This window comes from Mchenga conophoros, linkage group LG17 (genome assembly GCF_057382185.1).
Source record: "Mchenga conophoros isolate Kocher_MC1m ecotype Shallow Benthic linkage group LG17, M_conophoros_male_GT1.1, whole genome shotgun sequence".
NCBI classification, from domain to species: Eukaryota; Metazoa; Chordata; class Actinopteri; order Cichliformes; family Cichlidae; genus Mchenga; species Mchenga conophoros.
In genome coordinates this window covers 37,068,632-37,095,400 of record NC_140542.1, presented here as the reverse complement: position 1 = coordinate 37,095,400, position 26,769 = coordinate 37,068,632, and the positions used below count along the sequence as shown (strand labels likewise).

General features: G+C 38.1%; 2 protein-coding genes across 2 annotated transcripts; both read right to left on the bottom strand.

Moving 5' to 3' along the window:
- Positions 1 to 21: 21 nt before the first annotated feature.
- Positions 22 to 10,319, bottom strand: slco1d1 (solute carrier organic anion transporter family, member 1D1). The gene is made up of 15 exons (XM_085251782.1): positions 10,101 to 10,319; positions 9,818 to 9,924; positions 7,837 to 7,978; positions 7,493 to 7,625; positions 7,117 to 7,241; positions 6,805 to 6,951; positions 6,421 to 6,519; positions 5,705 to 5,953; positions 5,152 to 5,316; positions 4,287 to 4,482; positions 3,966 to 4,131; positions 3,652 to 3,833; positions 2,756 to 2,820; positions 2,553 to 2,670; positions 22 to 2,290 (listed from the first exon to the last, which is right to left on the bottom strand). Exons 2-15 carry the CDS (start codon positions 9,866 to 9,868, stop codon positions 2,080 to 2,082), a joined length of 2,049 nt encoding a protein of 682 aa, XP_085107908.1. The 5' UTR covers positions 9,869 to 9,924; positions 10,101 to 10,319; the 3' UTR covers positions 22 to 2,079.
- Positions 10,320 to 19,897: 9,578 nt separating this feature from the next.
- LOC146555866 (mucin-6-like) lies at positions 19,898 to 21,348 on the bottom strand. Its single transcript, XM_085251095.1, has 6 exons — positions 21,303 to 21,348; positions 21,070 to 21,207; positions 20,838 to 20,987; positions 20,487 to 20,581; positions 20,268 to 20,400; positions 19,898 to 19,941 (listed from the first exon to the last, which is right to left on the bottom strand). Exons 1-6 carry the CDS (start codon positions 21,346 to 21,348, stop codon positions 19,898 to 19,900), a joined length of 606 nt encoding a protein of 201 aa, XP_085107221.1.
- Positions 21,349 to 26,769: the final 5,421 nt, after the last annotated feature.

The window sequence follows — 26,769 nt, the reverse complement described above, 5'->3', positions numbered from 1 at the left end:
AAAAATGCAGAACAAAATGTATCTGGACAAAACTGGTCTTTAATGCAAGAGATATTTTTCAAGGACAAAAAAGAAATTGTAAAAAGGTTGAAAAGATTTCCAAACAACATGTACGGGCAAACTCAAATATATCCAACACTATATAGAACTCATCATTATTGCTAGTAATTTTGTCTAGTGATTGATAATACATTCAGACAACAACCATGGTGTAGGAAAGTAAAACAAAATAAAATCCAAGTTCTCATTTATCCCACTCACTCTTAGTCCACTGCCTCAACCATTACGAACTTTTTCCAAGCAAACACTGTTGAGTCGAGGATTCTGTGAACTCTCATGACCTTTGGATTTGTGTGTTACAATGTGATGTAACATATGTGTCTGAAAGGCAACCTTTTCAGAATAAAGGTTACCTCAAGCTGTTAAATGCAACTAACTTTCAATGGCCCCCTCATCTTCCTCTCCTTCATGGCTCAAAATGCATGTGCATTAAAAAAATGTGTGTCAAAGTTTGTGAGGTATTAAACTGGAAACATGGCTGATAAGCTCGTCTGGAGCTGGTGCAGAACAGTCTCTGAATGGCTAATGAGCCTTCACAATCAGTTTGATTAGCACGTATATAAAGCAGCTCAATTATTCATATTTCAGGAGGGACATTCAAACAATGAATTCACATTTTCAGTGGACACTGAGATCCTATTCTGTATGTTTATTTGACAACATGTAAATGTCTGTCACATCTACTGTAACTTAGTACAAATAAACTTATAGACTTAATAAAATAATATGTTACTCTACTAATTTCACATTTTAGGAAATATGCTAAGTCCATTCTCTAACTTAGTAAGAACCGGACTTAGAATATTTCCTAAAAATTACTGTTGCAGCAAGGCTAGCTGTAACATCAAGGATCTCTAAGACACAGTTAGCGATATGCTGTTTGTCTTCGTAGTTGTAAATCAAAGTCACTGGTGCTAGTTAGGAAATACTGTAGCACAGCTAACTCTCCGTGACTTCTGGAGTTTCTATTCTACATGGCTTGAGCAGATGTGAGATTTAGAGATGCTAGAGGTGTTTGTTACCTTTAGACAGCTACCTATTTTTCCATGTTTCTACTCTTTGTGTTATACTAAGGTAAGTGACTTCACATAGACAAAGGAGTGGTATTGATTTTTAGAAAACTGCACATAAGTGTATTCCCCCAAAACTTTATGTTGTATATTTATGAAATTAACTAATAAAAAAATATTACCAGGTTATGCTACCACAAGCAGTATGTGGTACATATAGTATATACATGTCTATCAAACTAGTACTCCACAAAATCACTTTTAAAATAAGCTTGTAGGGTAAGACATTGTTAGCTTTACCTGACCTAATGCTGCTTGAGTTTAAACAGAGGATCAGAGACAAGCTTGTTTTGAAAATCTGACACGTTTTCTTCTTACTTTGTCTCAGCATACATGAACTGTGTGTTTCTGCTCAGGTGTGTTGCTGACAGATATTAAGAAAAGCATGTGTCCCTGCTCTGTTTTCTTGACTGCATGTTCTTGTACTGCAGGGGTGTCAAACTCAAATACACAGTGGGCCAAAATTCAAAACTGGAACAAGGTCGCGGGCTAATGTTAATATTTACTGAAAAAAAAATCTTCCTCCAGATTTAAGAATGAATCTCTTCTTATGGACTCAAACAAGTTTTGCTGAAAAACTGAATATGGAACAAGCAAAGCTTAATACTAAACAATATATATATTAGCTGTATAATACCAGTAGGCCAGCTCTAATAATAATTTAGTATTGGCTTCGCGGGCCAAATGTAATTAGGCTGCGGGCCAAATTTGGCCTGCGGGCCAGAGTTTGACACCTATGATGTACTGTATAAAATGTGTCATTTTAGTTTTATTAAGCTTTGTTACATTTTAGAGCTTTGTTACATTTTACCCGAAAGAACAAGGTTTACTGCTTAATTCCGAAAAGTACTGATGCTGTAGAATGACCAATATTTGGTCCAGTATGGATGCAGCACAATATTCAGGCATTCACTTATATTTAACAATAGTGTGGTCTTCCTAAAACACATTAAATAGTGCACTCCGTGCCCATGTCGTCTATGTCTGCAATGTTGATATTGGCATGTCCATTGGTCACTGCATTACTCTCCTGTCCATTTTCTTTGGACTGATTCTTCAGTGCTATTTTCTTCTGTCGCTTGACAATGCTGTAGTAGAGGTAGCCCCACACTGTGTTGGCCAAGAAGTAGAGTCCAGTAATCATTCCTAGGTATGTAAGTCTGAAAGTAAAGTACATCGTAACAAATTACTGAAAATTCATCTGTCTGATTGCTTGCTCTAATTTGTATGTTAAACATTTTTGTTTACATAAAACATATATTTGTACAAGTCAAACTGTCTGTGTACAAGTTTAGGTACACAAAATTCTATAAAATATAAAGATTGTCACTTCACTGGTTAGAAATCCCTGCATTGAGGTAATTAAACTGTGGTACATTACAAGTGACATATTCAAGCACAATGATGAAGATTGAATTGTACCTAAACGCATTAGCATTATAGAGTCTGCATGCTCCACGGCCACCGCAATGCTTCGTACCCCACTTCAAACAGGTTCGGTCAATCAGTGCTCCAAAATATATAGGTGGAGGGATGCCACCTGTAAAACAAATCACATGTGATTAAAAAACAGTTTTACCCCTAAAGGCTCGATGTGTGGGTTGGGTTTTAGTTTTAGTACTCACCCAGAGTTCTTACGATCAGTGTCTGCATACCCAAAGCCAGCGACTTCAAGTCTGGTTGTATAGACCTGAATTGTTGACCAAATTATACCATATCAGATACACATGTGAGCATTAAAACACACAATAAGGTGGTATCAGATTGGAACTTGAAATTCAATTAATATCGTATCAGATAATTTAAAGAGTAAAAAAAAAAAAAGAAATCATCAACTGGCAAAATTTATGGCAATTGTAGGCATATTTAGTGTACATAGTGGTTCTCTTTTTTAAAAAGAGAGTTGCTAACTTTTTCCTAATACATTTTAAAACAACAGGTCTTTTGAGGAGTAGATCTCCTTTGGTTCCAGTTTCAGTGATACCATAAACAGTATATGGTACATATAGTGCTGGGGAGTAATGGAATACATGTACCGGCGTTACATATTTAAAATACTAAATATGAGTCACTCTATTCCATTACAGTTACTGTTTAAAAAGGTGGTATTCAGAATACAGTTACTTTGTTGAAATAAATGGTCTCATTCAGTTGTTATTCAAAAGAATGAGGTCCAGAGGCCCCTTTACTACAGTTCGGAGGCGCGGGCCCGGCGTGGACCCGTTTTATATCCATGCAGAATAGTTTTCTATACAAGATTGCTGCAAGTTTTCAGAATACGTTACTCTCATTGAGTAACATAATGGAATACATTACAAGTACATTTTGGGGCATGTATTCTGTAATCTGTAGTGGAATATGTTTTAAAAGTAACCTTCCCAACACTGGGTACATATTGTATATACATGTTTGCCAAACTATGACTCCAAAAAAATGGATTTTTGTTACCCCTAAAAGCTTGAACATCTGCTTAACCACAAACTTAGAAGCAGATGTTCTTTAGTCAAATTGTGTCTCGCACCTGAGCAGAACAATGTATCCTGGCGTTCCTCCACAGGCAGAAATGTAGGACCCAATTACAGACAACGCCATGTAGATTTTAAATTTTATGTCACAATCATCCTTCCTGGGACACTGGCCCAGCACTGCAGATGCGTTTGCAGCTAGTCCTGCCTCATTAATGCAGGTGCAGTTATGAAACACCTAAAAACCAAGAAGAAAAAGTTAAAAATCAGCCTTAATTGTGGTCTGTCGGTGAGTTTGAGCTGTTTTTTATTTTATTCACAGTAAATCTTTATCTGTTCTAAGCTCTCTGTTTGTCTAGACCATCATCACCATTTCTTTGCCCATTCCGGTGGAGGTCTGGCAGCCGGCCAGGCAGGGTGAGGCATAAGTCATGCCGTTGTATGCACAGACCGGGTCCCAGTGCTTCACTGAGCAGAAGCAATGTCCATTGCACTGAGACAGCAAAGTCTGTGGGTTGTAGGACACTTGAGGGACTCTGGTACAGACAGACAAGTAAAGACACATTAACACTGTCAGTGGAGACATTTATGAGCATATTTTTAGTTTATAAGACTAAAATAAACTATTTAACTTCCAAAAATTTAGTGTAACCTAGCTTAACAAATAGGCTTGTGTGTCCATTCCACTCACCTCTGATATGACATGCTGAGACCAGCCACCTCTGCATTTTCACACTGGACGAAAATCTGAACGGCAAGCAGGCAAAACGACCCCAAAGAAGCACTAACTGCCACCCTGGCTGCTCCAACAATACCCAACTTGAAACGCTTCAGCAAAAAACCCCCAGTGATGAAACCCAGAGCTACCGCTGGCAGGTTCAATATACCTACAAGGAAGGATAGAAAAGTTATAAACATGAACCTTTTCAGTGTGTCAAAATTTTAGCTTTGTCATAGTAACATTCGTTCTGCAAATCAGCTTGTAACACATAAACAGGAGCACTTGAATAGTAAAATAGGTGGATTTAGGAACTGCATAAATTCCAGTTTTCAGTATATTTTCTGAACCAATTTTATTTTAACAAAAAGGTAACTCCATAATGTTTTCACAATCCAGCAAGAAGCTCTTGCAATTGCAGCAATGTACCATAAGCAGACTTTGCAGGTCTACTTATGTCCATTCATGCGCAGAGTACTGAGTACACACAAAAGTTGTTTGCATTAAATGGTTTTGTTCAGCAGCCAACTGTTTTTATAACGTTTGGTGATAGAACAATTCATATTCTAACAATAACCCTGCCGGTTAGCCACTTGGTAATTAAATGCTACTTGACAAACATTCTAGCTCACACACACACACACACACACACACACACACACACACACACACACACACACACACACACACACACACAGAAAAGGAGTAGTTCTTGCATTTTCAGTCTGCCTTATCACTCGCAATCAGACTTCCCTTCAATAACATCATTGTTTCAGTTGCCTTGGGCTACATAGTGAAGAAAACAGAAAGTGAATGAAAGCCAGTTTTTGCTCCGTACCTATGAGGAAAATGGCTTTGGTGGCTGACTGGCCGTAGACTTGCTCTATGTACTTTGGCTTGAAGGTGATCAGGCCAATAAAGCCGTTGACAGTCACGAGGGAGGCAAGGATAATCAGCGAGTAGATTCTGTTTCTGAAGAGTCGCTTCAGAGATGGAATGAAATCTGGTGAAGTGCAAAGCACATCAAAGAGAAGAGGAAAATACTTTTATAGACACATAAAACTAAGTAAATATAAAGTAAAATAAAAATATTATTGCTGTGTTAAAATATTGTATAAACTATCTATTAGCAGGATAGGGGTTGTAAGGCATGCCTGATTGTAATGACATAAATTACCTCGTTACTAAACCTCGTTTTCCCAGTGAGAATGTACTATTTATCATGTTTAATGCTTTTCATGATGGATTTTTTGAGATCAAAATTTAATAATAATCTCAAATTATACTAAATGGGAATTTGAATCTAGCAGTTATATCTACAAAATTATGCATTTTCACGAGACTTTCTTAAAGATCTGTTAGGATAAATGCTCTACTGAGCAGTGAATTACCTTTAGCCATTTCCTGAAATTTGACTTTCTCCTGGGTTTCCTCTGGCAGGAATTGTTCCTGCTCGGTCTTTGTTGCAAGCTCTGTGCTTTTGCTTTGAATTTCCTCTTGCTCTTGCCCTTGCTTGGGTAAAGACTTTGGAAGGAAAAAAAATGGGATACTAGACAGTAGAACCACTGTGCCAGTCACTATGAAGCCCAGCCACCAGGCTCCCACCCAGCGGGAGTCCTTATAGGTGATGGTGATGGTGTCTGGAAGAAGGGGAAAGGCAAAGACCGCAGGTTATTACAGACATTTTATGTGTAGGACTTTTATAAGTGACTTCTAAGCCCTTTCATCATAACAGCTTAGTCATTTTTAGAAGTATGGAGGCAGTTCTCTGGCTCAGGGAATGTCAATAGCTCTAATCCAAGTAGTGAAGGAAGAGTTTATGTCAACTATGTCAACAGGATGAAGTGTTGTGAAATCCTCTTGCTTCTGGTAGACCCATAATTACTCAGTAAAGAAATGGTTTGACTTTTGTAATGTCATGTTGCGTTAGAAAGTCCAAATGGAAGAAAACATTTTGCTAAATTGAGACACGAATGAGTTTCAGTGTTGCTCAAGTCAACCAGAAGTCTTCTCTGCCTAATTAAACACTTCATTCAGGATATTACTAACATCGCAGGTAAACATTATTGTTACACAATATTAAAAATTACTTTTTGTAATACCATACCTAAATTCACAAATCCAGTGTCCACATAAATCTTGGAAAGGAAGGACCCAAGCATGAAGCCAAACATAGGTCCCAAGATTCCTACTGTATGGATGCAGGCTGGCAAACGGAGCGGAAAAGAGAAGATAAGTATTGAGCAGTTTGAGATTTGGCCATGATGGAGGAGTACAGCGGCCTTCTGAACTGTTTAGGATTTTAGGCAGTGAGGAAACACCAAGGGATAATTGAGTACAAGGTCAAAGAAATGTCAAAAAACAGAGGGTAATATGTCAAAGTTCATGATACAGCAGTTATGAAAAAATGGATAAAATAATAAATATAAGTGGATAGTATTAAAATGCATGAAAACAGTGAAAGACAGCAAAACCGTAAATGATGACTAACCCAAATAAAAAGGGGTGTTCTCTTCTCTGGAGAAGTCATCCAGATAGGAAATTCCCAGTGGCATGACGGGAGTCTCTCCAATTCCTCGCAGCATGTTTCCCAAGAATACATAGATCCACATGGGTGAACCAGCAGCCTTTTCACACTCTGGGGGGCGGGGGGAGAAACTTGACTTTACATTGTGCATATCATGAACGGAATAGTGTATAAAATCTAAAACAGAAAAATGACTAAAATCACCCCGAAACAGTCTATTTCAGACTTGAGTGATCTTACTTCTGATCCATTGCAGGGAATGTGGCTGCTAAATACCTAATTTGGTCTCTGCATCAAGTGTGTCATCTGCATCAGTCATGCTGTGGTTGGACAGACAGGGCAGGATGGTCTCAGTGCTGTTGACAGCAGCTTTGTGAGACACACTGGTCTCATATTTATACCTGGAAAATATTCAAAGTATTATCTGAAAATTGTGAAACATGTAAGTACACATACTCCTTCATTTCTTGGATGCTATAGAACACACATGCACTTTTAGCCATTTTATGCGATTACAGCTTTTGGGCATTTATGAATCTTATCAAACATTTCCAGTCTTTATTCTCTGGGAGCTCAACATAACTCTTAGTAATCTGATTATTTGATTGGTTCATTGTTATATTCATGAAGAAGAAGGAAACTTTGTACTGACAGTCCCTGGAAGAAGTGAGGCAGGGCTACAAGGAAGGATCCCACAGCCATGATCAGACAACCAATTCCAATCAGTCTGGGACGATGGAGCTTGGCACCAAAGTAGCTCACAAAGGCGATGATGAGCAGGTTGCCTGTAGAGAAGAATTAAAAATAACTAAGAATGATTATGGAATGAATCAATGAACAGCTACAGTCTTTGCCAGGCATGAGAGTTCAGCAGTCTGCTTATCTTTATAACATAACCTGAAATTTGTGCTTTGTAGTCAATAAATTAGATAAATTCCTGTAGTTGATATAAACCATAATGCTAACATGCTGCATTCAGTAAAAAAAAGCGCATACCCATTTCGAAGCTGCCATCTATAACACCAATCAGGGAGCTTGGGATATCAAACCGTCTTTCAATCTGTGTGATGGAGCTCTTCATGTAAGCTCCAGCAAAGGCTTTGGCAAAAAATACAAATGCCATGGAGGCCAGGAAGAGCTGGAAAACACACATAACCAGTTAGATTGAGCTTTTCTAGATTTAATTGGACTGGATTACTGGAAAGAGCTGCCAAATGGTTTCTCAGAATTTCTTTAAACAGTCAAAATGATTGTTGTGACCTGGATGATTGAATTGTAATCCCTTCTTCTGATGTGACCTATAGGGAGGTGAATGACAGTGTTTCCCATAATAGAATCAACTCACACACTAAACATACCCACAGCACTTCACAAATGCTTTTACCAGTGATTTACATTAAGTGACATTTGATGGGATTAGTGTACTGATACCAGAATAAGAGTGGTTACAACAGATTTTAAAAACCCACCACACTAATTTATCACTTATTAATCATCTTTCCTGAACTGATCTTGTCAAAGTTGTAGCACACACCACTGGGAGTAATAGATGATCCCACTATTGATCCCATCAGGGTAAAACATTAAGCACTAGACAAACTCTGTTTATTGTTTCTAACAATCGCTAGCTACCTACCCAAAGTACGAATCAAGACCAAGACCATTGGTGATAAATCCCTTTCAGTTAGATTGGTTAGTCCTCTTTCTAAGAAATATCTTTTCTTGTAATGAGCAAGTATATTCTTTACAAATATAAGAACATGTATGCAAGCTTTGCAACCAGTTTAGGTAATGTTAGAAACAATTCTCTTTGTATTGCAGCCAAAAAGCCTCTTTTTTGGTTGCAATACAAAAAAACCCTAAAAAAGAAAACCCATAACTTGTAAAATGTTAAACAGACAGCAAACATTTTGCTATAGATGTGCACTGTGTTCTACATTTAAAAAAGTGTTTAGCATAATATAATGTATCCTGCTTGATGAAAAGCTAATCACTGAACACATTCTTTTCTTAACTATCTCACTGAATTAATAATAATAATGGATTGGATTTATATAGCGCTTTTCAAGGCACCCAAAGCGCTTTACAATGCCACTATTCATTCACTCTCACATTCACACACTGGTGGAGGCAGCTACAGTTGTAGCCACAACAACTGACAGAAGCGAGGCTGCCATATTGCGCCATCGGCCCCTCTGGCCAACACCTGTAGGTGGCCGGGACAGAGAGCCTGGGGATTGAACTGGCGACAGATGTGCTTCCCAACCCCCTGAGCCACGGTCGCCGAATTGAACCCCTTAAACCTTTGGACCATAAAATAATTGATAGAAAATTGAAAATGGAGTGTTTATTGAGCCTTCTGGCAAAATGTAAAAAATATTTACTACATCAGGCATTTTTTAAAAAATTTTTTTGCAATTTGTTCCTTAAAAAAGCATCGTGCATTCATTTTGGTTTTTCGTTTTTTTTTTGTTTGTTTGTCTTTTGAAGACTTCTGACAAAAAGCCGTGAATCAATTATTATTTTTATTTTAGGAATGCAAGCCTTGCATCCAGCTTTATGTTTGACAGTAAGATCGTTAATGATTGAAAAGGGACTCGAGTTGAAGGTCACAGAACAAACTGTGAATGATCACAAACAGTTTGGGGACATTTCAGTCTTTCCCAAGGGGTGCTGGTGACTTTTTGTTGAAAACAACACAATGCAAACAAGCAAAGAAACACACCAAAATCACCCTACCGCCTACTGGTGTTGGCCAGAGGGGCCGATGGCGCGATATGGCAGCCTCGCTTCTGTCAGTTGTTGTGGCTACAACTGTAGCTGCCTCCACCAGTGTGTGAATGTGAGAGTGAATGAATAGTGGCATTGTAAAGCGCTTTGGGTGCCTTGAAAAGCGCTATATAAATCCAATCCATTATTATTATTATTCACGTTTACATTTCAATTTCCAGTCATTAAAGCAGTGAGGGTTTCTGACCTTAAGCTTGGAGCAGCATGCCTCACGTGTTTTCTTGGATTCTACGCTCATGATGCTGCCGTGCTTCAGAGAAATCCAGGACAGTAGAAAATGGAATAGCACAAGACCTGAAAAGCCACAACAAGATTACGAGCAGGAAAAAAAACCCTAACGTTGTCTAGATACTGTCTCAGGTAGTAACATCCTAAAAGGTGTCTAGCTGCAGTGCATTGATTTGTTTCCAGAGTTTGCTCCAAAAAGATCAACGCAACTATTTTGTCTCAAAAAAAAAAAGTGCACTTACCTGACAACCAGCAGTGGTCCTCTGAGGGATGGCGGTGGAAGGCAGACTGTCCCTTTGCATAGGACTTTGTGCTGAAAACGGGAGTCTTATCTTTAACAAATTACAAGTGAACATCACCTGTAATCAGTAACTCAGCCACTCATGTGAGGTTGTTTTCATGTCAATATCATCCAACCCCTTCAACTCTCACACACAGCCACTCGTTCACACAAGTACAAATGTGACAGCGGTGGTGGCTTTCGTCGAGTGATTGTATGAACAGCATCTAAAGGTTCAGAAGTTCACTGAACACACAAACACACACACACAGATATTCACAGACCCGCACATCCTCCTCTGAGAACTTCATAAGCCTCCTGAGTAGCCATCCTGTTGAACAGACAACAAACAGCAGCATGAAACGGGTCAAAACTTATTGTAATACAAACCTGCTGTTTCTGTTGGTCTGCTGCTTTCAAAGTGAAATACTTTCCTCCTCCGGAGAAACTCGGCCTTTTTGTACGGTTGGGTGCCTCAAAGATGTGATCAAAGTCTTCCTGTCCTATTGATAGCCTTTAACAATGGTTTTCTCTCTGCTTGTCCTTCTCAGTGAGTACGGCAAATCACATCAAATCACAATGACTTGTCACCTTTGTGAGACAGATTGGAAACTTGTCAATAAAGCTGTGAAATGATGGGGTTTTTTTAAGGTTAACAGTTGTTTGTTAAACTATCTGCAAACATCATGGTTATTGTAAATTTGCAGCAAAATAATGTGTAGTGCATCTGGACACTGGATGGATATAAAGTGTGTTTGTAATAGCGGGAAGGGGTGACTGTTTCACTGCATTAGCACTGCACATTTAAAAGAATTAGGCCTAAGATCAGTTCTCACATATTATTACCCCATATCGCTTTGTGGGAGTGTTATTTTATTATTATTATTATTATTATTATTAGCTAACTTTGAATTTAAAAACACATCTGAGAAAAGTTGGGATATGGGCATGTTTACCACTGTGCAGCATCCCCTCTTCTTTTGGCAACTGACGAATGTTGTTTCATTCTTATCTGATATTGGACTCTTACTGCTCAACAGCCCTTGGCCTTCTTTGTCATATGTTTAGTTTTGTAATGTGCTTCGGCACATTTCCAGTTGGTGAAAGGTCTGGACAGCAGACAGACCATTTAACCCTTGTATGGTGTTCGGGTCTGTGAGACCCGTGTTCAGTTTTTTTCAAAAGAAAAATTAAACAATTAATTATTTTTTCACGTGGAAATGTGTTGTGTCTTTCCACTCACTCCACTTGATTATAACTGATTTATTTATAACATTTTATATAAAAGAAAAACGAGAAGCACATTAATTCATAAATGTGATCTAACAAAGGTAAAGGGAAAAAATTAACCATGTTTGCTGTTCATATGTCTTGTAATTGGGATGAAGTAAACATCTGTTGAGTAATTTAACATAAAATTGTTTGATAGTGTTAATTTGGAAAGCCAAAACTCTAGCGGGTCCACCAGACCCATGAACACTGGCTGAGTAACAAAAATACGAACACCACACAAGGGTTAAGCACCTGGAGTCCTGTACCACAGAGCCCTGGTGTTGTAATAGATACAGTTTGTGGTTTAGCTTTGTCTTGCTGAAGTATGCAACCCCCCAAAAAGCCATCATCTAAATGGGATATGTCATTTTAAAATCTGCCAAAATATTTCATCACTGATGGTGCCTTTCCATGCATTCCCATCAAGGATCCAGGCTTTTGAAAACAAGCTTCAGCATGAAGAAGAACAAGAAGTACTGGAAGTGAAGGTATGGCGCCCACAGAGCCCTGATCTCAGCATCATTGAGTGTGTCTGGGATTACATGAAGAGACAGAAGGATGTGAGGAAGCCTACATCCACAGAAGATCTGTGGTTACTTTTCCAAGATGTTTGGAACAACCTACCAGCCGAGTTCCTTCAAAAACTCTGTGCAAGTGTACGTATAGACAAACAGCAAACATGGCTCTCTGAGTCATGGTGGGGACCAAGATAATAAGCAGACTGGACTTACATCAGTTGCAGTTCAGGAGATTCGGGCACCAAACCTCTCAGTGGTTGAATGAGAATGTGCTGCATTATGTTGATATTGGAGGGGACGGGAAACTGATTCACTCAACAAAATAGCTACATTCCACATTGTCCTGAGGGATGTTATGTTATTTAGCTGAAGATGGAGATATATATAAGTCAAGAGACATTTTCACATTTGCAATTGGTCCAAAATTTAGCAACCGCTGTGCCTTTTAACTAGAAACTATAAATTACTCAAATTTAAGTAGGAATGAGGAAAATCATGATTAAACTTTTAACTTCTTTGCATGCAATAAATACTTAATAGTTTTCAGGATCCCTGGATGAGATCCTGAAAGAGACATTTATCCAGGTATTTCTGATTGTTGGAGCAGGGAATCAGGAAATGGAGAGGACAGTTGGGTTGGAGTAGCCTTCTTCCGCATGCTGACTGTGTCACGATCCTGGATCTTCTAACCCAGCATTATGAGTTTTAGTTTATTTTTATGTTTAAGTCCTTTATGTTTTCTAAGTTCATTCCTATTATGCCTAGGTTGTCATTACAGTTCTTAGTTATTAGATTCCCCCTGTGTCTTCCTACCCCTATGTTAAGTCTCCCTTGCCCTTCGTGTGTTTCATGTCAGCATGTCTTTTGTTAAGTTCATGTTGTCAGGTCTGTGTTTCATTATGTTTCCTGTTTTATTTTGAAGGTCTGTGTCCTATGTCAATGTAGACAGCTTTGCTTCCTTTGTCTCGTTATGTCAGACTAGTTTCAGCTGTTTCCCCATGAGTTTCCACTTCCCATAATCACCCTTGTGTGTATTTAGTCTCTGTGTTTCTGTTCATTCTTTGTCTGGTCGTCTGTGTTCGCGTCATGTTCTCCATGCCATGTTTCAAGGTTTCATATTACAGGTTTTTCATGTTGTTTGTTTAGTTCTCCCAGTTTAGGTTAATGTTAGTTTTACTTCAGTTTGCCTTGCCCTTTGTTTGTACCTTTTTTACCAGCCTCGTTAAACGGCTCGCTTTTTATTAATCCAAGTTTTGTTCCACATTCCTTTTGTGTCTGCATTTTGGGTCCACTCTTCTCAATACATACAGTCTGCCTCAGCCAGACTGTGACAGAATGCACAAGCCAGTTTAGTTTTTGGTAGGCTTCATAGGTATTGAATAACTCCACAGCCAAAGCAGTGGTGTGATGAAGTGGTGCAAGTTTACCTTCACAACACTCGAGAAAGAGAAAATCACCACAGCAGATGAGATGCCACATGATACAGAGAATCCAGCTGTTTCCACCCTGGCCTCCGCAACAATGCACTCCATCATCTCCTAGTACTTTAACTAGATCTCTAGTTTGTGCAGCAGATGCTGGGGACAGCACCTTATCTGTGCCCACAGCACTGCCTGTGACAGCTTTCACCAAATGAACCCTTGGCATATTTTAGCGTTGCTGCTATGTAATGTTCAGTTTCCACTACCTTCTAGACTGTTAAAGATGATAGCTGTGATTTATAATAACACTTAAAAACATAAAACTACATGCTTTTTTTCCTCTGTTTCTGTAGAGACCAACAAATTCAAGTCCACAGCAAGAATGCTTGCCACAGTTTTCTTTTATATTAGGATAAAACCCAGAGGCACACTGATTATAAATGCAAAGGCAGGACTTCTGAGTATCATGACGTCATGAAGTTGATGTGTCATGAAGTTTAATAGGCATATAATTAATGAAACATTGATAATCAAACGATAACTAATAAAAACCTGCTTTAATTCTAAACGTGCTAGTTCTATTTAGGTGTCTTTGTTTTTTTATGTTTAAGGAGAAAACCAGGCCAAAGAGTGTTGCTATAATCATCACAATTTAACATTAGTGTGTGTAAAGGTCACATATATGTAAGTTTCTGTAATAAAATGTTTAATTTAACACGACTTCACTGTGTGCTCTCTTTGGAGAACTCAAGACTCGTTTATACACCCATTCACGTACTCCTTGCTTGCTTTGCCTTTCCTTTAAATAAAGATGGTCCTATTATCACTAGAGAGATGGCTGAGCTGAGAGAGTGGTTACATTTTCCAGTGGCTCCATCTGCTGGCCTTAGCCTGCCTTTCCCTGTTAGCAGTCGCACCACCACCCTAGAAACCCTGCCTGCGTGCCTCACAATCTTTTTTTTCCATGTTTTTTTTGCCCAGCAGAACCTTCTTACACCAGAACAAACAGGAGTAAAGGAAACAATAATTTGTTAACAGTACTAGCAGAAGCAGGACATTGCCACACAATAGCCAGACAACCAGGCCACAGCCAACATGACTCTATGCTAAAATTGAAGCCCAGGGATGTTGCAAAAAGAAAGACTGTCTACCCTCCCCAGTATGTGCACATCATATATATTATATATATATATTATATATTGTATTATATACTATTATATGAAAATATGTATCAAAATATCAGAGACTATATCAGATTGGTATTAGCAATACTGCCCTGTATTTACTTGGTATCAATACCAAAATCTGCAGTATCGCACAGCACTAATTAAAATGTACCTGCAAGGCTAGATACAACTGTTGAGCAACTCTTTTTGTAATTTCCAGGAAGTGTTTAATAAATGCGGAAGCAATTAAGGTCAAATCAATGTGACAGTGAACAAAAACAGAGAAGATATTTACAGAGTCTTTTGGTGATTGTCAGATGTGTTTATTTGACAGAAAACAGATTCAGTACCTTCTTTAAACACAGAAGAAAACCATCCAGTACTGCTGAATTAGATTTGAATTCTATTTAATCTAATGATTTCAAATGGCTTCATCTTGGTTTTGCTAGCTCTACATTTCAGATCCTGCTGCAAGATTCACACACACAGCTGGTGATGTGCTTGTAAGCGTATTGTCTGGTAGTCAGGTCAGAGCAGTGCAGGGTCATCGATTTCTTCTCTGAGTTCTGCTCCACGCAGCATTTGCACTCCTGCTGCAACATCAAGTCACCATTTAACACCGCAGTGAGGGGGAAGGGTTAAAAAGGACAGAGGAAGGTAATGGTTCAAGGTTCAAGGTTCTTTATTTGTCACATGCATAGTTATACAAGTATAACACACAGTGAAATGTAGCCTGACACGCTCCTCGACATGTGCAAAAATTGGGGGGGTGTGTAGAGGAAGAACATTATATATATATATATATATATACATACATATAGTATATACACTGGGTGAATGTGCAGTAGTAGCAGCAAGCAGGTGAATTCTGTACATTAATATGAATAGATATCTGACTATTTTACAGGATAGACAATATAAACATATTTAAAATTAAAGGAATTGAAATGTACATTGTGCCTTGGTTTAGAGTGTCTGGAAGAGTCCTGACTCAGTCAATTATAGATGATGTGAGAGGGCGGGTGTGTGTGTTTAGGGCCCGGGTGGCTTGGGGATAGAAGCTCCTCTTGAGTCTCTCTGTCCTTGCCCGGAAGATGCGGAACCTTCTACCAGATTGCAGAAGTTGGAACAGTTTGTTGCCAGGATGGGACGGGTCCTTCAGTATCTGTGCTGCTCTAGTCCGGCATCTCCTGGTGTAGGTGTCCTGAAGCGGGGGGAGAGCAATCCTGCAGCAGCGTTCTGCTGTACGGATCACTCTCTGGAGAGCTTTTTGGTCCTTCACACAGCTGTTCCCAAACCACGATGTCATGTTCTGTGTGAGGATGCTCTCCACAGCGCCTGTATAGAAAATCCTGAGGATCTTTGGAGAGACCCTGAACTTCCTCAGTTGTCGTAGGTGATACAGGCGCTGCCTAGCCTTTTTGGTCTGGACCTGAATGTGGGCAGCCCGTGTCAGGTCTGAGGAGATGTGGACACCAAGATACTTGAAGGACTGTATTGGTATTTTTATATATGGTATTTTTAATGTATTTTTAAACATACAGAATAAGGAAAGTAGATTAAAATCCATCTAAATGTCTACAATTCAAGCTTCACTTACACTTATGCCCTAGTTTTCATTTTCCTTTTATATGATGGCATGCCTGTTAACCTGTATTTTTACTTAAACAGTGAAGATTTGCTCTTACCTCAATTGAGACGAACATTGTCCCTGGCATGCGGGTATCTGTATTACAGTAGAACAGTTTTCTATGGTGATGTTGAAGCTGGACACCCTGGGAGCACAGGCCCTTTTACCTGAAAGTGGCAGAAGTATAACAGAAGATGAAGCACAGTGAGCAAATCCTTTCAAAAATGAATGACATTAAACATTTTGGATGCAGCAGAGCTGCAGATTATTAGTTATCTTTAGTTACAAGTTGGACTTCTGTAAAAATAAAGAAAGTGAAAGCAGTCTATTAGACAAAGTTCAGAGTTATAAATAACTCATGGTTTTCCTTTTGTCTTCATTTACATGTATAACAGCAGTGTTGGTCATCCCAAATTCTGTCCTCCTGGAAAAAAAACAGAAGCTTGTTCTTCCATGCATACTGTACTTTTGTAGTAAAATAACCATTTTGACCATAGTTTTTACCATATTTTAAGACAAAATGGTTGAATATTTAAAACTAGTCTAATTACATATGACATGCATACATTTTATTACAATTTTGAATAGAAGTAAATATTTAAAATATAAGTCTAAGGAGCTTGGAAGGAAAAGTGTCCTAACTTCTTCAGTTCTAAGAGCAAGTTCTAAAATATAAGTTTATTGTTTTAAAATCCATATTCTTAGACACGGGTTACAGTTTCAGGATCACTGTGTAGGTTTTCAGTACCTCGGGGCAGCTTTCTTTGGGACAGACTTTAGTCTCAGTCTGAATCCCTTCTTTGCTGCAGCTAAATGACTTGCAGAGATGGGCAGGATCTGTCCATTTGTCCCCTGCCTAAACACATATAAACCAGACAACACAAGATATTTTGTTTCAGTCAAATTCAAACTGATCTCCAAGGAAAAAGAAACACAGAGCACAGACACAACACACCTTGTATGTCTGTTCATTATAGCTGCATGTCTTCTCAACTGAAAAACAAAACAAATGTTCGCAAAAATGAGCTTGAATAATAAGTAAAACAGCAGCATTTTTCAGATGATGCACAACCACAGCCAGAGGTACAAAAATTTGAAAATTTCCTAATATATGTGTCACTTAAATCACTTAAAAGTCCCTCAAGTGACTCCAAAATGCAATGGCACTTTGGGATCATGACAATGTGTTGCCATGCAGAAGTGAAAATAAGTGTGTGTCAAACAAAGATTTCCATCTAGCCAGGTCGCCTTCTACTGTCTTTAAAAGTGGGATGTGGTTTAATTTAGTTAATTCTGAAAGCTTAGGAGAGACATTAATACCTAAATATTTTATATTTCCACATTGCAGTGGGGAAGGAGAAGAATTATGGAAGGAGCAATTAATCGGAAGAACTGTTGATTTCGACCAGTTAATTGAATAATCTGAGACACCTGAGAAAGAATTTATCAATGCAATTACCCCAGAGGTATTGGTTTGTGAGTTTTGGAGAAAAAGTAACACATCATCTGCATAAAGGCTGATTTTATGTTCTATATTCTTACATTTTATGCCCTTAAATGTTGTAGCCTGTCTAATTGCTGCTGCTAGTGGCTCAATAAAAATTGCAAACAGTGAAGGGGAGAGTGGGCATCCCTGTCTGGTGCCCCTCAGAAGAGAGAAGCTGGAGGATGTCTGGTCATTTGTTCTGACACAAGCTGTTGGGGAGTTATATAATATTTTTAACCAGTTTATGAAAGAAGGTCCAAAACCAAATTTGTGTAAAGTTGCAAATAGAAATTTCCAGTTAACTCTGTCAAATGCTTTTTCTGCATCTACAGAAAATATTGTAGTTTCAAGGTTTTTGCTGTATGAGTAGTCTATTAAATTAAGTAATCTACGAGTGTTTGTTGAGGAGTGCCTACCTTTTATAAAACCAGTTTGGTCAGGATGAATTAAAAGGGGGGTTATTTTCTCTAATCCCTTTGAGAGAGCTTTGCAGATTATTTTAAGGTCTACATTAATAAGGGATATTGGACGATAGCTTGAAGGAAATACAGGGTCTTTGCCTGGTTTTTGTAAGAGACTGATATTTGCAGAGTTCATATTTGGTGGTAGTCTACCATTTTCTTTGATTTCCTGCAACATCCTGTGAAAAACTGGTGCCAGAATCGTCCAGAATTCTTTGTAAAAATCTGTTGGAAAACCGTCTGGACCTGGAGCCTTATTATTGGGCATACTTATCAGAGCTTCCTGGAGTTCACCTGGCGTCAGTGGCGAATCCAGTGCTATTGCTTGGGTGTCCAATAATTTTGGAAGAGTTATGTTGTCGAGAAATTGATCAATTTCGTTTTTAGATGGGTTTATTTGTGGTGTATATAAAGTTTCATAGAAATCCCTAAAAATTTTGTTTATTTTTTAGGATCATATATTGTGTTCCCAGATTAATCTTTAACAGCACATATAGTTGTTTTTTCTTTATTGATTTTTAACTGGTTAGCAAGAAATTGTCCGGATTTGTTACCGTGTTCATAATTTTGCAGGCAAAGTCTTTGTACTAAGAATTTAGTCTTTTTATTAATAATTTCATTTAATTCTAGTTTTCTCTTGCGTATTTTGTTTAATATTTCTTGATCTTGGTGTGACACATAGGCTTTTTCTAAAGATTTGCTGTTTTTCTCTAGTTCCTGAATATTTTTGTTTTCTTCTTTCTTCTTATGTGATGAGAAAGAGATTATTTTACCTCTCATCACGGCTTTCCCTGCTTCCCAGAGGACAGATGCTGATGTTCCAGGAATGTCATTGAAGCCTAAATATAGAGTCCATTCTTTTTTAAAGTATTTGATAAACTCTTCGTCTTTGAGCAGTGATGTATTAAATCTCCAGTTTTTTCTTGGTGTAGTATTATTCATCTGTATTAGTGTTAAAGATACAGGAGCATGATCGCTGACAGCTATAGGATGAATCTCGGGGTGTAATGTTACTCAGCAGTGAGCTGCTGACCAGAAAATAATCCAGACGAGAGTAAGAGTGATGGACATGTGAGAAGAAAAAATATTCCTTACTGTTGGGGTGAAGGGAGCGCCATGCATCGCAAAGACCAAAGTCGCTCATATACTGTTTGATTATATTTGTGGACTGCCAGTTACGCTGAGTTCCTGTTGTGTTGAGCCTATCCATTTCTTCATTTAGTCCCAGGTTGAGGTCACCCCCAAGAACAATTGTGCAATCTAGGTGTTCGGAGAGTGTACTAAAAAAACCGTGGAAGAATGAGGGGTCATCAACATTTGGACCATATATACTTACAATACCTAGCTTTTGGTTAAGTATAGATAGTTTGACGATTAGGAATCTGCCCTCTGGATCTATAACTGTATCGAGTACTGTGAAATTAATATTTTTATGTATTAGAATTGCTACTCCTCTTTGTCTAGAATTATAACAGGCTGAGAACACATTAGGAAACTCAGGTGTTTTAAGTTTATTCAAACCTGTGACAGGCATGTGGGTTTCTTGTAATATTTGATACTGTATCATTTTAAATACCTATAAATACTGTGTAATTAGAGGGTCATCTCACCAATGATGTCCATCGATAACAACCGGCCCTGGTGGACTTACACCACCACGATGGTGGCATTCACAGTCTGCCTTTGGAGTGCAGGTGTTTCCTTGGTTTTGGTATGTATAGGCAGCCACAGCCCTCCACAGAAGCATCATCCACTCCACATCGAGGGTCAGACTCAGTAATGGAGCGGCATGTACTGTTACAAGCTCAGATGTTGTAGAAGAACTCTTGGTTCTTTGGACATGTCGGAGCTGTGAGACAACAATGTGATGAGCACGAATGGCACTTTTTTAAAAGTAATTTGTCACATTTTCTGCTGTGCAAAGTTCCACAATATTTGCTTCCTTCAAAAATCCAAACACTTCAGACAGACTTTTACATTTGTAGTGTACACAAGTTCTTAAAAACATGAAAAACATTGATTTCATCTTTTCTGACTAGTTATTTTGAATTAAAAAAAAAAATCTCAGTACTGGCTCTTCTCCAAAAAGTCTAAACCTAATGTGTCTGGTATTAACATTATTGATATATTCAATATATTATGTAATCCTTTGGTGTGTGAATAAAGTTTACTTACTGCAGTTGGCAGCTTTTCTCCAGTCACCGATCAAAACCCCAAGACTCGCACAAGCTTTGGCGTAGCTGTCTAATGCAATGCACAAGCACCTCTGCACATTGTTGCCACAATTACAGGTTCTTTGAATACAGGCCTGCCAGCAAATATAATTTTCACCTTAATATTGATAAGTCAAATTAACTTACACAAAGTTGCTGTTTGCTCATAATGCGTGCTTACTGTGTAGTATTGATCCAGTGGCAAATGGACATGGCACTTAGCAGATATGGCAGTCGCACTGATCAGCACAGAGCACTTTTCATCAGCAAATATTTCTAGAAAAAAGGAAATTTTAATTTGTAAACATATCTTGTGGGGATTTTTTTTTACTGTATCACAGGCAAGCATGCAAACTACCAATAAAAATCTGTGCTGCCTTATAATTCACACCACAATAATCATTGATATGAAAACCAAAATGTCAATTTTGTCATCAAGCTGAACTCCACTATAATTCCCGTTGTGCATTGCAGTGTTTGAATGTATACATGCCTTTTCAGTTTTAGTTACAGTTATAATATTAACTGGTACCATTGTGAGTGTTGATGCATGTACTGGGTATGTTCACAGTGCAAGCGCCCAGACTCCAGGACAGAGCAAAAGGTTCAGCTGAGAGCTCGATGATGCCGCTGCTGCTGGTGAAGTCGTCTGTGCCGTCACTGTTGCCGTTGCCACAAAGACCTGAACGATAGACTGACTGACCAAAGTGGATCGTGCCAACCAATGATGCTGTTTAATGTGTTATCACCAGTGTGTTTCCAACCTGAAATGATGCCCTTGTGTTTCCTAGGAACAGACATGTAGAGTTGGATTTCAGGTGACATCTGGAGTCGGAGCTTAATATCAGAGGATGTCAAGACTTGAATGTACATAGAGGACTGCCAGAAAACCTGGGCCCCATCTAAAAGGTAATCGGTAAGATAATATAATGTTAGTAATTAAGGCATTAAGGCATGTTTCTATTACAAGGTTGCCAAACAATTTATATGAAATTACCAGACTGATAAAATTCACTAATCTCTTGGTCTCCAACTTTAGCCATGTTGTTTGTGAATGTATACGTTTCCTGAAAATAAAAACCGGTATTCAAGGTTACTTTTTATGCTTGCTAGTTAGATGTTGATGGTTTTAATTTCAGTGTTGAAAGACTGTCTTTACCTGCAAATGCTGGAGGAAAACAGCTTGTATTGATGGATCCTTTTTAGAAAATGTAATTATTACTGTCCAGTTGAAGCCCTGCATGTGTCCATAAACAAATAAACCAGCAGTTATTAACACAGGCAACTCGAGAAGATTCATATTAATGAAAAGGGGAGGAGGACAAATTACCTGTAATGCTAGGTATGTACATTTACCAGGGACAGTGTACTGTTTGCCGTCAAATGTTGACACAAACTGACCTTCAATCTGACATTTAATTGGGCAGTTTTCAGAGCAACGCCACTTCCCACCTTCACACAAACTGGAGACAGGGTTGATGAAGAGGTTTAAATAATTTCAATTCATTATTCACAAAAAAATCCTCATAAATATAAATCCCTTTATCTGGGTCCTTACCATGTCTGACACTTGGTGCTATGTTTCTGTCCAGGTCCTGCCAGCGAACACACAGGTGCAGTTTGACACATTCACACAGTGGAAGCCATCCAAGTGATCATTAAGCACTTTGCCTACGCACATGTTCAGGACAGCCTTAAAATGTGGCAAACAAACAAACAACAACAAGAACAAAACACATCAATGATTTATAACCTGGGGAAATTCTGGCAAGGCTCACCCTCTGGGCAGACGCAGGAACTAGTGATATCCTGGCTGGAAAAATGGGGGTTTGGGTTGGAGCAGGTAGGAACAAATGCAGCACCCTCTTCTTCATAAAGCAGTTGGTCGAGCTACATTCATCCACCAAAACAGGGACAGCTACATCAAATTATGGTGGGTACAGGATATGCCACTTATTGTTATTAGTATTAGTATTTTAAACAATTAGTTACCACACTGGGTCACAGATCTTCATTTCTCCCACACATTACTGCTTTTTCCACAGTGCAGAACAATCTCTCTAAAGAAAGCACAGCCTATGTGTTCACTGTTTTCATATCCGTAAATGTTTTTGTGACACAGCTGGAAGTAATGAAGCCGACTTGATTGCAGACAGCCCAAAGTGTAGGAGAAGAAATATTCACATACCTGGTAGATTAAAAGACATTCTTACATTTTATTTGAAAACTGTAAATACAGTTGTCTCAGAAATTCAGATTCATAACGACTGCATAACTGACCCGTTATAATGTGTTAGTGAATCATCTGTCTATTTTTCAAATTTGTATACAGAAACAAAATTACAAACAAAAAAAACAAGTTAATGTAAACCACGTGAACCTACTGGATTAGGAACAGAGACAGGATCCCTTGTTTGGCATGTGTCATCTGTAAGCGCGCTCCCTCTGATCAGCTGCTGCTCATTGCCTAGATTCATGAAAAGGTGCATTCTTTGAGCAAAGTGTCTGTAAACAACTGTTATCATTTGCAAAGAAAACCTAAAATATTCCTATAAAGTGTCTGGTTATCATTTAGGTCACACCTGTTACGTTGCATTTTCCACACAGTCCAGTCATGTCAGTGCTCAGCTCCTGCTCCAACTCAACCTTTACAGCAGATCAAATATTAACTTTAGGAGTTCCACTTATTGATTTAAAATGCATATATGTGTGTGACTGTGGTTAAGTTTTCCCTCACCTTGAGAGTGTCTATTCCTCCAGCTACACACCAATCAAAACTGCCTCTACAGCTCTTGAAATTAAATGCAGGAACGTGACTTAGAATTGGGGAGCACAACAGTGTTCAGCAGTCAGCAGTTAACACCTCAAAGTGTGAGGGCCCTTAGGCTGTATTCACCAGTTGACTGAGGCCTTTATTTAATAAGGAATTTGCAATATTATCTCTCTTCCCCTAAAGGGGTACTTCTGTTTTTCCCACAGTCCAAAGACATGCCTAGGGGGGAGAGGCTCTAGCCCCCTCTGTGACCCATGAGTTGAGGAGAATGGATAGACAGATGAAACAAAGATTAACTACCAAAATGACAGGAAGAGAGAAACAGCTTGTCTGAAGCATACCAGTGTTTATCGATTATATGATAATGACCCAAGGCATACTGCAAAAGCAACACAAGGGCTTCTCAACGCAAAGAAATGGGATATTCTTCAAAGGCCAACTCAGCCACCTGATATCAACCCCACAGAGCAGCTTTTCAATTTCTGAAGACAAAACTGGAGGCAGAAAGTGGCTGCAGTAAAGGCCTAGTATCTCAAGAAAGGAAACACAACATCTGGTGACTGCAGAGGATTTTTATCATGCTTCCAAAATACTGTTTTAGGGGATGTATAAACACTAAGAGTAAAAACCCCAGAATAAGATTTAAAATGTACAAAACTAAGCTAAAAGATACAAAACATCTACAAAGACATGAACGTGCAAGAAAAAAAAAAAATCTTAGTCCAGGGATCTACCTTGGAGATGAAAGAGTGCTAACCTTGTTCCTCATCTATACCCAGAGGCCTGTTGTTTGGGGATTTTGGCTTGTGTTGCTAGTTTGACTTGCTTAACTGAGATAGTTGTTGTTAACAAAACCCCAAATGTAAAAAACTTAGCAAAGTCATATATGGTCTACATGCACTTCTGGATGGATGCAAACTGCATTTCGTTGCCCTGTACCTGTGCATGTGCAATGACAATAAAGTTGAATTCTATTCTATTCTATTCTATATACAATTGCGCTGAGACAAAGGGATAAATTGAAAAGAAACAGTTATACCTCTTCTCCAATCACGTTCTGAAAGTGAAATCTGATCTAACCTGGGCTACACCCCGGGTCAAGACAACCGCAGCTCCAGTTTTGTTCTAAATCTTATCCTCTTACCTCCTTCTTTTCTGATGCTTCCCTCAAGACGTAACAAAGAAAGTGAATTCAATTTAGCTAGATTACATATTGTGTGTTTTGCTTTAAGAAAAGAACATTTGTTATTGTATAAGAATGAAACCTGCTAATCTCTGCAATTCAGAAAGGCGCAGTCCATTCTTCAAACATCACTACCAATTACTATTATCATGTTATTTGTGTTATTTAATTTAAATGACATTAAACTGATCAAAAAATATGTAGCTTGCAGCCAGTTGTAGATGTTTTGTTGGAAAAGTATACAAATCTTTCAGAAATAAAACAAAGATTCAAATGTCCTAGAAACTCTTCTTTTCAAAGACATGACTCATTTCCTAAATATAAAAATAGGCTCTTACTTTGATTAGATCTTTGTTTTGTGTCATATCTTTTAGCTTATAAAATAGTTTAACTTTTACCAAAAAAAAAAAAAAGACTAACAGTAAATTTGGTAGCATTAAATATTCTGGTGGTCACCAAAATTTTTCAAATTTGACATACAGCTAATTTCACTGACATGATCAGACACAAACACGTTGTTTTCAACTAAAAAAGAACCAAAACAATTTCAATTAAATTATTATAATAGCATGCTGGGAGTGCATGTATATCATACAGCTTGATAGTTGGTGATTGGTGGTTTCCTTTAAGGAGGATACTTACCATGCAAATTAGTGACACTAGCTGTCATTTAAACTACACTATATATATATATATATATATATATTTTTTTTTTTTTTTTTTTTTTTTTTTTTTTTAGAAAGGACTGACTGTGACCACAGTTCACCATGCCATCCACAGATCTATCATTCATTACATATTTCATCAATAAAGTGCTAAACAGCCTGCTGCATATATTACAGTAGTGTAGATTGTAGTTGAAGAACTAGCCTTACCAACTACTGCCAACTACTAAAAAGAATTTCATGTATCATGAAACAATGAATGAAAAAGAAAGATGACACAGGACTGTTGAGCAGCTAGAATCCTACACCTGGTGAAAATGGGAGAACACTGCTCTTTAAAAGGTCTAGAAACTAATTTCCTCAGAATCCAGATGTTTATGGACTGTTGTTAAAAGAAGAGGTGGGGCTACGTAGTGGTAAACATGGAGATGCGTACGTTTTCTCAGTTTATAAATTTAATGTTTTCTTTTGAATAAACTATAAGCTTTTGAGATTTGTGAATGATTACTATACGTCTTAACATTTTCAGAATTTGTCATTTGTAATTTAAAAGGTATACTGAGTTGTGCTCTACTACTATCAAAAGTTCAAAGCTTTTCCTACTTTCTAACCAACATTTAAATGTAGGTGTGTAAAAATGTGTTTTTGATATCTCAAATGAAAAAGAATATTCTACTTATCAAATACACAATTTCGTTTTCAGCAGGTACCTTTAAATCATGCCAATTTCAAAACTCTCTGACCCTACCCATAGCCAGAGGGTGTTGACCTACAATCTCCTTGTCTGAAGATTTCTAAACAGCTCTAATCCATGTACCAATCCAACAATCTTTGGAATTCCACTTGACCACTTAATGATAAATGATTTTGTTCATTCAGTCTGACCTTGATAACTTAAGGTAAAGGTTTTCCACTGAAGGCCTGATGGGAGGTCAACGGTTGCTTTGTGTGTTTGAGTAAGTATAACTCAGGCACGATGGAGGTATTTGTTCAAAAATGACCAAAGGTTTTATTGACATTAAGAAGTACCATACTCCAATCTGTGTAAGGTAGGTAAAAACAAGCATGTACTCAAACACGGGTCATCCATGACTAAAGGCTGGCAACTGGAAAAAGAGAATGCATTGAAACATTCAGAGTATTGCCAACACCAAATGCTGGATATTAATAAAGGCTTTAAAGCAAGACCTGGTAGCAATATTAAGACATACTTTTGCACTTTTTCTCAACGGGTTATTATCTGTGGGTAAACTTAATTTCTTATTCATTTAAAAATTGCAAAATGTGAACATGTCTAAATACCTTCTACAGAAACTTTTTGTGAAACATTTAAACTATAACTAACATGTGCATAATTAACTCGTTCAAAATGTTCTCGTTCTCTTAACTGGGACTAGTAGGTTTGAGTCTATTACTCCAGTTCTTTCCGACCTGCACTGGCTCCCCATTAAATATCATATTGATTTTAAAATCGTATTGCTCGCTTTTAAAATCATAAATAATACCGCACCCAGCTGTCTTACTGATCTCCTCAGCTTAGATCAGCAGGCCAAATGCTCCTGGTGCGACCTAGATCTCGGCTTAAGACCAGAGGTGACTGTGCATTAGCCTCTGTTGCACCCTACCTCTGGAATAATCTCCCTCAAGCTATTTGCGCGTCTGATTCAACTAAATCTTTTAAATCTCAATTAAAAAGTTATTTATTTAGCCTATCCTTCCCGGCTTCCTAGAGCTCGCATTTGTAAGTGTGCTGTAATTTATCTTTTTGCTCTGATTAATGTTTATAATGATTTCATTTCATTTCATTGCCTTTTGGCTTGTGCCTACTGTATTCTTGGTTAGT

Coding starts and splice junctions, on each gene's coding strand:
- LOC146555866 (XM_085251095.1), bottom strand. CDS start 21,348: ATGGCTAAAGTTGGAGACCAAGAGATTAGTGAATTTTATCAGTCTG. Junction 20,582..20,837: donor ATGCATCAACACTCACAATG/GTACCAGTTAAT, acceptor CCTTTTTTCTAG/AAATATTTGCTGATGAAAAG. Junction 19,942..20,267: donor GAGAAAAGCTGCCAACTGCA/GTAAGTAAACTT, acceptor GTTGTCTCACAG/CTCCGACATGTCCAAAGAAC.
- slco1d1 (XM_085251782.1), bottom strand. CDS start 9,868: ATGAGCGTAGAATCCAAGAAAACACGTGAGGCATGCTGCTCCAAGCTT. Junction 6,952..7,116: donor TGATGCAGAGACCAAATTAG/GTATTTAGCAGC, acceptor CCCGCCCCCCAG/AGTGTGAAAAGGCTGCTGGT. Junction 5,317..5,704: donor ATTTCAGGAAATGGCTAAAG/GTAATTCACTGC, acceptor GCACTTCACCAG/ATTTCATTCCATCTCTGAAG.